Source organism: Drosophila sulfurigaster, chromosome 2R (assembly GCF_023558435.1).
Source record: "Drosophila sulfurigaster albostrigata strain 15112-1811.04 chromosome 2R, ASM2355843v2, whole genome shotgun sequence".
NCBI classification, from domain to species: domain Eukaryota; kingdom Metazoa; phylum Arthropoda; class Insecta; order Diptera; family Drosophilidae; genus Drosophila; species Drosophila sulfurigaster.
Genome location: NC_084882.1, coordinates 5524453 through 5535775, shown reverse-complemented (window position 1 = coordinate 5535775; position 11323 = coordinate 5524453). Strand labels below are relative to the sequence as shown.

Below are 11323 nucleotides of genomic sequence, written 5' to 3'. Positions count from 1 at the left end.
TAATTAAAATAAAATTGCGCAACGCTTTCGCCAATAGACAGACAATTGGTTGATTTGATTATTGAAATCAAACAGAACTGCCGCAAAGCCTACGCGCCTTTGGTTGTGTAAATATAGTCATATACTCTAACTATATCGACAATACAGATAAGAATCGCATGATTTAATCATGGCTAGGCTTGATACGTCGAGCGCACGCCAATTTTCTGATGTGTCATTTTATCTTTGTATTGTTAATTACATTATGGACTCTGCAAATGTTGCTTTGTTTTCTGCCTGCGATAAGAGCAGAGCGACCAACTAAACTTAAACGTGGCGCCACCTGTTGTTCGAGAAAGTATTCATTTTCCAACTGCAGCAGTAGGTGGCAGAAATTCAATTTAAAATTGCATTGCAGCACTCATCACATAGGAATGGGAAGACAGCGAGAAAACGAAAAAGTTCCATGCTCTCGAGGGACACTTCAAAAATTCAATTCTTAATCTATTTAGAGTTGAATTGTTGTGCTATTATGTAGTTTGTATATAATGATCCAATCTCTACTTCAATACAAAACAAATAATAATCATACTTTATCAAATGTTAAATTTAACTTCAGATAAAATCAATAATATGATGGCTAAGTAGCTAATAAAGGTAGTTTCATATATTAGTTTTTATATTATTTAATATATATAGCAAAAACAATTTAATAAATGTATTAATGTATATATGTAAATGCTTATTAAGCAACAAATAAATGTTTTTATTTAATTGTGATTATTGTAATTTCAAATCAACCCATGTCGAAGATAGATTGTAAACTCTTGGAGCAACTCGCTACATCGAAAAAAGTGCAACTGCTGGTTGCATATATTTGCAGTGTTTGCCAACCGTATACATTGTTGAACAAATAAAGAGAATTTGACGCACATATGGAGAACAATTGATTTATACGATACGCGGCGATATCAGATTTATGTATAGGAAACTGGGACAATTGGATTACACACGAAAGCAAATGCAATCTAAACCTACAAATATAAATTACACAATTTCGAGGTATTCATATGTCATTGTATTCAGTTTAATGAGTATTACAGGATATGGTTATATTACGAACTAAACAAAATATACAATTGGAATGATAAACACTTAACAATCTGGATCTAAACGAACAATTTAAAAATAGAGCTGTGACCTAAGGACCACTAAAGCTTAGTTGCAAACGCGCATATACTATAAATGTATGTATAAGACCACTACACAGATTTACAAATCAAATAACTAGGAGCGAATTTTTGGCTAGTCAAATCAATCAATACGTATAACGCCGGCTCCGACGCCTCCACTGTGTGCACACATTGGAGGCATAAAAGTCCATTTGTCTGTCTCGGGATCGTACACTTCAACAGTTGACAGATTCGATTCACCATCGTACCCGCCAATGGCCCACAATTTTCCCATGTTGGCAGCTAAAGCAACTCGTGATCTCTTGCAGTTCATCGGCGTAACAAGCTTCCAAACGTCTGTCAGCGGATCGTAGCATTCCACAGAACGCAAAAATGAATTGCCGCAGTAACCGCCGCACACATAGATCTTGCCATTCAGCGTAGCTACGCCCAAACGACAGCGTCGATTAAGCATCGGTGACATCTTTATCCAGACGTCTTCATTTTGATCGTATCGCTCTACAGAGTCAAATATGGACAATCCATCGTGTCCACCTAAGGCATAAACGTAACCATTAAGCTGTGTAACTCCACCCGCTGATCGATACTTCATCATTTGAGCAACCTAAAGGGTTACAGACAATGAAAATTGTAACCAAGATTGGGTAAGGTGTAACGCACCGTTTTCCATGTATTTGCTTTGGGATAGTAAACCTCAACAGTATTAAGCGATGTAACGCCGTCGTAGCCACCGCAAACATAAATGCAATCATCTAAAGCAGCGACCCCAACGGCACTGCGTTTGCACAGCATAGCACATCCCTGAGACCATTTGTTCTTGCGTGGATCGTACACTTCGACTGTGGACAGACGTTCAGTGCCATTAAAGCCTCCAAAGGCATACAGTTTGCCATCTAAAACTGCAACACCGACTCGCGAACTGCAAGTAATGTGAAACGTTCAGATAAAGAAGGTACAATTAATTCATTAATGACTCACCGCATCATGGACATTTGTTCGCCCATTTTCCATTTCTTGGTGATGGGATCATAGATCTCTACAGTGCTAACAGACTCCCCGGTGCTTGCAAGACCACCAACGGCATAAATTTGACCTGTAAAGAATTCACCACAACGTTGACGCGTGCGAAAGCTCTGCAATAAGCCACGACGCTCAGGCATTAGATGAAAGTCCTTGGCTTCATCGAGGAGATCTCTGCATTGGTGCGACGAGCGTATTAGCTCCTCTCGAGCAACACGATCTGCTAGGAACTGCGGAGACAATAGCGGCAGACGAACTGCGGCCAACACTTGGGGAAATAGTTCAGAGCGTTTCTCCTCGGCATATTTAACCCAACGCATGCACGCCTCAAAGATAACTTCCTCGTTGCGCACGTTAAGCTCATCGCGGCGCATCAGCTCCAACAGCTGCTCACAGTCTAGGGAAAGGAACTCCTCGGACTGTGACACTTTGGCAAAGTTCTGATCGATATACTTATCGGCAGCATCGATCAACTGGCGGCAGATCATCGAATCGGCAAATGTTCGAATGCCCAGAACATTATGTGGATGGAATCGGGATATCAAGAAAGTGGCGCATGCATCTCGCACATTGGAGAGCTGCAGAAAAGAGGCGCCTACCATAAGGCTTTGGACATTCTGGTTATCGATGCGCACTTGTCCACTATAAACATAATTGATGAGACTCTCTAATGCACTAGGTTCAATCTCCTTCATGGTAATTTCCTTGATACGACTCTCTGCCATATTATTAGTAAACATCGCATAAAAATATGGTACAGTGGCAGCAAGAACAACTCGATGCGCTGAGAATGTTTGATCTTCAACCTATTACGATTGCAAAATGCAACAAATTAGTTGAAAGTGTGTTTATATTTAGACACTGACTGACAATAGATAATGATAATACTATGATAGCTAAATTATTAGTGACCAACCTTCAGAGTGACATCACAAAGTTTTCCCAGTCTCCGTATCTCCTTGAACAATGGAAAACTTTCACTAAATAGCTGTTCGTGTTTGTATACAAAGGATTGATCCTCCAGTTGGTTATCGCTCAAATCCATGTTTATGGTCGGAGGGCACAATGCCAGCAGCAAACGACCAAAAACAAATTTTCTAAACAAAATGCTCCACAGGCAGGGTGACCGCAAGTGAGATTTTAAAATGAACTATTTAATACATACGTGTGTAGCATAGAAAAATATACCAAAATAACAAAACCATAGCGATGCGCACAAATGCGATTAGTCAATGATGATTCTGAAATATTAGTGATTCAAACAAACAACACACAATCTATAAATTCATAATATTAATCATTTTTTTTAAGAGCTTTCACAAATAATACCATAAAATTTCTATGTTTTACATAGTTCCATCTCTAACGAAAACAGCTGATTACCCTTAAGATAGCCAACACATTCGATATTTAACGTAAATGAGGAATTTTAGTGGTGTACTTTGGCAAAGTCAAGTGAATTTATCACGTATTAAGATAATTAATATATCAAACCATTATTTCGAAATTTTTGAACTGCCAATAGTCTGCGATCCGCATGCTTTAACATCGATAAGAATAATCGTCAATCGTTAAATTATTCATCTGACTACTTGTTCTATTTGTTTTTGCCTAATTTTTTCAAGAATAAAGGCAATAGGAAACCACTGAATATCGCCTGATGATAGAACGTTCTAATATTTAGCTTATAACAGTAGGAAAACAGTATTGAAAATGGACACATCACATAGTAGAGACACACAGGTATGTACGAAAGTGAAACGAAAGCAAAGCAATGACGTTTCCACCATTGAACACCTTTATGCTAACGTGTATGTTTTGTGTGTGTGTGTGTGTTTCATGATTGCAGAAGAATCCAATCGAAGCTCTGAGCAAAGATGAACTCATTTCCAAATACAAAGGTTTGCTTGGCATTGCCAAAAAAGCAAAGCTAGCAAAAGATGGTAAGCCTACTACGAGATAAAATGAAATTAAATGTTTAGTTGTATTTAATATCATTGCTATGTTTAGAGCTTACCGAAGAGAACCGCCAGTTGAAGGAGGCGTTAGCAAAGCTGGCCACCAAACAGAGCAGTCTGCCCGCGATGCAGGAGATGCTGCAGGACTTTACCGACAAAAACCTGGTATTGATGGAGCAACTTAATAGCTTACAGCGTAGAACCAAAGAGGATGCTGAGCGCTTAGAAATGTTCCAGATCGAAAATGAGAGCCTCAAACGTCAACTAGGACGCTTAAGTGATGAAAATGATAATCTACTGGCAGACGTAGAACGCATGGAGCAGGCCATGCACCAGGTGAACAGTCTTAGCAATGAACAGCGAAAGAATATTGAATTTCTCGAGGAAGACATTGTTAAAATAAAGGAGGTCGAGTCTGAAAATGGAATATTAAAACAGCAGGTTGAGAATGCTGCAGAGGAATCGAGACTGCGGGTCAAAGAGCTGAATGAACTGCAGGAGAAGTACGAGTCAGTGAAGCAATTGAATTCGGAGCAACGCAAGAAGTTCAATACGCTCAAGGATCGCTTTATCGATGTGCATCGTAAGCTGAAGAACCTCAAGGAATGCAAGTGTGTTTTGTTGGAAACGCAACATGAATACGCAGCATCGGTTTCCAAGTGGCAGCAGGAGATTATCAAGGCTTCTCAGCTACTTTGCGGTAAGATGACAACGTTACAAGAGGAGAATCTACAGCTTAAGCATCAACTTAATGCGGCAAATGCCACTCCCAACCAAGTGTCATTAAATAGTCAAAAAGTATTGCAGAAAGTATACGAGATGGAACGTTTGGCCACACTAGCAAAGCAGCAACAAGCACATAAGCAACAAGCGCAGCCTTCAAAAATCCCTCTAGACATAGACAGCTTGTTGAATAAATTAAACAATGTGGAACGGTTGACAAATATAATCAGGGAACAACAAATCACAGCAAAAACACCAACTATGAAGCCAGAAAACTCTTCTTTTAACGTGTCCTACATCAGTGAGAAAATTAATCAAGTGCAACGCTTGGTTCACATTATACAGAAGGAACGGAGTGATCAGCTGAGTACACAGACCTTAATGCAGCAAAAATATGAACGCGAGAATGTGCAACTGGAGACGAGTTGTGTAGAGCTACGACAGCATAATGACGATTTGCAGTCGCGCTATCAGCTGAAGGAGCACGAACATGCTGAACTGTTGGCAGAGATGCGAGAGCTTAACGAGGCGTTGAAGGCACGAGGCGATGTCATTTCCCGTATGCAGGAGCAACACGACAAGGGCCACAAAGAGTTACAGATTTTGACCGAAACTCTGACGGAAAAATCACAGCAACTTCAGCAAGCACAAAGCAGAATTGATGAACTAGAGCAGCACGAGCAGAATGCTGATGCCCAGAGTGATGTGTTGTCTACATCAACGATTTCACGCGCCGAGGAATTGAGTCGCTTGCGCGAACTCGACGATGGATACGAAGAAAAATATAACAAGCTGCGAACGCTGACTGTTAAGCTCAAAAAGAAGCTTCAAGAGCAGATGCAGCAAATTAAAGACATGGAACAGGCTGGTTCAGCTAAACTTGAAACTGAACTAGAAGCTATTAAAGTAGCACGGACGCAGCTTCAACAGGACTTAAATATGGCTCGTGCCGAAAACCAAAAACTTAAGTCTAAGGACAAGGCGAAAAGTTCAAATGTATTGAATTTGGAAATTGAGGCTGCTGAGAAATCATTGGCGGAAGTAAGTAGTAAACTCTTGGCGAAGACATCGCAATTAAATGCATTGACGGAAACACTTGTTAGCAAAGAGAACACCATAATGCAAATGCGGCAGGAGATCAGCATAATGGAGGAAGCGCAAAGGGGCGAGGCAGCGCATAGCAAGCAATTGAAGCAACAAATCGACCTGATGCAGGCGCAAATTAAAGACGCTGTCCATGGCAAACAGCAGACACTGTCGGACAACAAGGAACTCGAGCAGAACGTGGAGCAGCAAAAACAGCAAGTGGAACAGATGCGTCTTCAGTTGGCCGACAACACGAAGCAATACGAATCTAAACTTAAACATTCACAGGACATGCTGCTCAACTGCACTCAACAACTGGAGATGCGAATGAACGCACTTGCTGAGCTGGAAACATCGTTGCGCAATACTAATCGAAGCAATGAACAACTGCAAGCTGAGTACTCGGAGTACAAGATTAAAGCACAGTCGGTGCTGCGCAAGCAACAGAATCGAGACACTGCTAAGGAACAAGACCTCGAAACAGAATTAACTGCGATGCGTACAATGGAGCAACAATTACGCAACAGCAATGAGGCAAGCACCAAGCGAATCACTCAATTGGAAACGCAATTAGACGACATACAACGCGACAACTCGCATTTACAGCAACGCAGACAGGAATTGGTGTCGGTCTCCGACGACTTACGGGAGCAAATAGATACTTTGACTCAGGATAATCAACGGCACCTACAACAACAGCAACAGCAGCTACAACAGCACCGCCAACAGATTGAGCAAATGGATGATGTACACCAACTGCAAGTTTCCAAGCTGCAGCATCAAATCGAACAGCTCGAGAAGACATTATCCACATCCATTCAGACCGTGGCTCCAATTGCTGCGCCAATTTCCAAAGCAAGCGTCGATCTCCCAAGTACTGAACAGAGTAAAATAGATTATTTACTCGACCATGACGGCAGTGCGGAGACTCTTGCACAATTGGCAGCACAACGCAAGATCTCTACAGCGTCACGTCGGTCTCACGATTTTATACCACTGGATGAGCTGCTAAATACATCCATACATTCAATCAACAGCGATAAGGTAACCACGTTTTCTAATTTCGGACGCAGCGTTAGCATGCAGGACGATGAATCAGAATTAGATGTGAGTGGCGAAGCGCAGGCAGCGCTTTTGGCCACCAAGGAACGATTGAGCATACAGGAAAGTCGTGTCCGTCATCTAACCGCTCTATTAGCCGAGAATGAACAGGATCTGGCCAAGCTGACACAAATGAATGATATGCTCAAGGAAGAACTGCGTCGTCAGGAACGTTCAGAGGAGCGGGAGCAGCACATGCACAACTCAGAATATCTTAAGAACGTATTTTTGAAGGTATACCCAATTGATTTTTTTTTATTTGTCAATTTCATACATAGTATGTGTTTTGCAATACAGTTCATCACGCTAAGTAACACGGATGAGCGACAACGCCTGGTGCCGGTGCTAAATACAATTTTACGTCTAAGTCGCAATGAAATGGAAATGCTAAATGCTGTGGCAAAAGGACAGAAAGGTAACCACTTTACCACTCCAACTCAAACCTTTCATTTCTGATCATCTCTTTTCTCCGATGCAGTTTCCAATGATAGCAGCAATCGCAGCTGGAGTGGATTTCTTAGCGCTTGGAGCGGAAGTGGCAGCAACACGTCAGGCAATAACAATTAACTGCCGAACTGTCTTTTCAGGTTCATTGGTATTAAATATAATATATATTTAATAAGGAAGGCCATACCTTGTTAACCAGTTTGTGTATATTGTATAAATCTTGTATATTGGTTATTGTCCCCAAAAATTGTTTGTGTATTTTCCTTTCAATTAATTAAGGATGCCACTTATCTCATGCTTTATCTTATACATCAAATGTACATAATTAATACTGAATAATATATGGAGCGCCCTATACAGCATTCCAGCCACAATATAAGTATATGTAAATATGAGTGTGAAAATATAAATACTATACGTACATTTTATCCAACGGCCTTTCTATAAAACGAACGAATACAATCTTGGTATCGTGATGAAAATTACATGTATTGATAAATATTTATTTAGTTCTATTCCCACAGATATCAGACTATAAAATCAATGTTCGCGTTTTATCTATGTTTAAACGGTAAACTTAAATTGTAATTACATGTCAATTGTATGTATAATTTTAAAATTATATAAATACGAACAGTAATTGGCTAAGACTATGCGAAGTGAATGCATAAATTTATTCTTAAAATATTTATGAAATTATGCAATGTATAAAACTATAATTGAGAAAACAAAATTCAAATTCAGTAAAGAAATCAAGAATCACAATTTTGCACATCGCAGCAAACGAAGGCAAAGACAAGTCTAAAAAAAACAAAATACATACTATTGCCTAGTTACTCTTACTAATCAGTATCAATTTTGTGACAGAAACAGAGATAAAATACTCTGTGCTCAGATTCTATTGCCAGACGCCCGCATAGTTGCCCACCAGAGTTGCAGGAAGCGGTCCACCAGCCGCAAACAGACGCATCCTTGTGCTATCATAGCAATGCGTGTAAATGGCGGGGACGTATTTCACCTGCTGGAAGCCGTCCATTTCGTCCTCAGGATACTGAAAATTATATGCATTTCAAGGCATGTCAAATTTTATACAATTGACGCTAATTACATACCACAATTCCTTTACTGCACTTGAGTGCCACAGTTCGTGAAGCATTTACGCTACTCTCCAAATACTTGCCAGCACGTATATCATAGAAGAGAAGCATGCCCAGACCTGTGCCTACGGTTAAGAGGTTGCCCTCAAACGATGTCGCACGGATTCCGCAGCCACTATATCGTGATGTGATCTTCTTGATAGTTTGCAGTGTTCGGGCATCCAATAGTATTGTGTAGGAGCGACATCCGACGGCATAAAGACCATCGCTGTGGTATGCGATGCTCACATTGTCCTGGCAGTTGGGCAGTTTACGCGAGAGCGTTTGTTTAAAGGTCTCTGCGTTAAAGATGTGAATATATCCGTTCAAAGATAGTGCTGCGATTTCTTTGAACTCTTTGTTAAAACATAACGAACGTATCTGCAAGATTAATATTAAAATTATGATTAATAATTCGAAAAAATAGTCCGTTCTTAGCATACCCTTTGCGCTGTCCGCACTTCTTTAACGCTGAGTGGATGAATGGTGGCAAAAGTCGGGCAAGACTCTTCGCCGCCATCAGGAAAATCCATATGATCCTCGTTGATACGCCACAATGCCATGCGCGAGTCCTTCGAGCCAGAGACGAGGAACTGATCGTCTAGCCAACACATACCCATTATCAAGTCCCGATGACCGTTCTCGCCCACACAAACTGGATCCAAAGTTGGCAACCGATAGACTGCAATATCCGATGAATTTCTTGCACCTGTGGCCAAAAATGAACGACTGGGCGACAATTCAATGGCATGAAGGCCGCCCTGAATCTCTGGATGATTGGCACGACTATTCGATAGCGTGGGTATGGCGTCGACACGACGCATATTCACATCATACACGAGCAGCTTATTGCACTTGGTTCCGAACACCACTTGGCGATTGCTGAGCCATTTGGAGCAAAATACTTTATTAATATAGCCTAAATTGATTTGAGTCTCCCGCAACATGTCGTGGGTGAGAACATAGCGACTAGTATATTCCACATTAACGCTGCGGTGCTGCAATTCAAATAAAGCATTCGTGTTTTTAGCGAGAACAAAAACAATACGTATGTATTTTTTACTTACATCGCGCAGTTCACTTTCTCTGCTGCGTAGGTAGTCACATAGATTGTAGGATGAGTTAAGGACCTCGTACTGCTGTTGAGGCGTCTCCTCATCGCTGCCTGAGTCTTCGTAGGTAACAAAATCGTCGGGTTTGTCTGGTTTTCGCCTTCGCTCCTGGCGCATTGCTCGATGCTTAGCCCGACGCTCTTCCAGACGGGAACTCACATGACAAGAGGGATAGGTGCCTACTATGCTATCACGTACCGTCTTTACCATGCCGTTGAACATTTTTGCGGCGGTGAATAAATTTTATCAATTCTAAAAAATTAGTGAATTCTCCATTAGAGTTTTTTTTTTTGGGTTTTAAGTTACCACCCGACCCATGGGCAGGGGGGAATTATTTGGCCGCTCCCTAAGCACCCGACCGAGAACTGGTCGATGCCTTTATAAGGTGAAAAACGCCACGAAGAATTGATTGAAGTGTTCAATCAGAGGTCCAAATTTGTTTCTTTTATGAAGTCTATGATGGTTTTAATGTGCTCGACATTTCCTTCCTTCAAGAGAGCGTGAATGTTGTTGTGTTTTCCTAGTGTTGGGTAACGTTGGCGTACAGTATCGTATTTTGAACAGCTGAGGATTGCATGTGAAGCGTTATCGATAGCTCCACAAGTATCGCACAAGTCGTCCAACGTGACATGCATTTTGAAAAGTGTGGCTTTATCGAAGCCGTTACCACTTAATAAGCGATTGATCGTTTTTATGTCTTTTGGTTTCATATTGAATTTATTGTTGGAAAACCAGGGTTTCTTGATTAAAGCTGGGAAGATGTCACAGAAGCCTCGAGGTTTGCGAATTACGAAGGAGTTGTACTCCTCTTCCCATTCCAGTTTAATGCGTTTGTATATCTCGTTGATTGCGTCTTTGACTGACCAGTTTAGCAATGTGAAGCTGCCTTCTGTGGGTGCGTTTTTGGCTGCATTATCGGCTATTGTGTTTTGTGGGATATTGGAGTGTCCCGGAATGTAATGAATTTCTATGGACTTTAGATGGTGATGCCGGTTAATTTTTTCAATGATGTTGGCTGCAATATGGTTGTCGTGGATTGTTTTGCATAGGTTGATAATGCTATTTTTGCTGTCCGTAAGAATAGCGACTCGAGGAAGATTATTGAAAAGGCGAAGTCAAGTGCTTTGTCAATTGCAAGGAGTTCGGCAGAGAGTGACGACAGTATTTTGTCTGTGTAATAACTGGCTATGTGCTTTGACCTCTCGTGCAAAAAGGCTGCACTCGAATGTGTTCTTGTAACAGATCCGTCCGTAAAAAATAGCTCAAAATTATTGTTTTTTAAATGTGCAATTTTTTCATTAAATAGAAGGAGAATACTAGAATTGCAAATTGATTTTTTGTTCTTTGCGGAACCTTTAAAAAAGTCAGTAAAGCCGGTAAGTTTTTTGCAATGGATAACAGAGGATTCGATTCCCTCGATATGCTCAAGCACGTCTGCGAACTGTCTGTATGTTTTTGAGTAACTTGTGTTTATGTGGGGACTGACACATATTGTTTTTCTTGCGGGGAGGTTTAAGGCAAAGACTTTAACCAGTTCCTTTGCAGTTGTGAATTTGTAGCGATAGAGT

The 11323-nt window shown here is 40.9% G+C and overlaps 3 protein-coding genes across 3 annotated transcripts; 1 reads left to right on the top strand and 2 right to left on the bottom strand.

Moving 5' to 3' along the window:
* Positions 1–1034: 1034 nt before the first annotated feature.
* On the bottom strand, positions 1035–3334 carry LOC133835656 (kelch-like protein 18). Its single transcript, XM_062265682.1, has 4 exons — positions 3109–3334; positions 2151–2998; positions 1833–2091; positions 1035–1776 (listed from the first exon to the last, which is right to left on the bottom strand). Exons 1-4 carry the CDS (start codon positions 3235–3237, stop codon positions 1294–1296), a joined length of 1719 nt encoding a protein of 572 aa, XP_062121666.1. The 5' UTR covers positions 3238–3334; the 3' UTR covers positions 1035–1293.
* A 290-nt stretch (positions 3335–3624) lies between these two features.
* On the top strand, positions 3625–8259 carry LOC133835655 (GRIP and coiled-coil domain-containing protein 2). The gene is made up of 5 exons (XM_062265681.1): positions 3625–3935; positions 4042–4135; positions 4203–7294; positions 7358–7475; positions 7539–8259. The coding sequence occupies exons 1-5, from the start codon at positions 3906–3908 to the stop codon at positions 7625–7627; spliced, it is 3423 nt and encodes a 1140-aa protein (XP_062121665.1). The 5' UTR covers positions 3625–3905; the 3' UTR covers positions 7628–8259.
* LOC133835657 (DDB1- and CUL4-associated factor 12 homolog) lies at positions 8079–10057 on the bottom strand. The gene is made up of 5 exons (XM_062265683.1): positions 9711–10057; positions 9087–9641; positions 8620–9024; positions 8331–8558; positions 8079–8220 (listed from the first exon to the last, which is right to left on the bottom strand). The coding sequence occupies exons 1-4, from the start codon at positions 9975–9977 to the stop codon at positions 8406–8408; spliced, it is 1380 nt and encodes a 459-aa protein (XP_062121667.1). The 5' UTR covers positions 9978–10057; the 3' UTR covers positions 8079–8220; positions 8331–8405.
* Positions 10058–11323: the final 1266 nt, after the last annotated feature.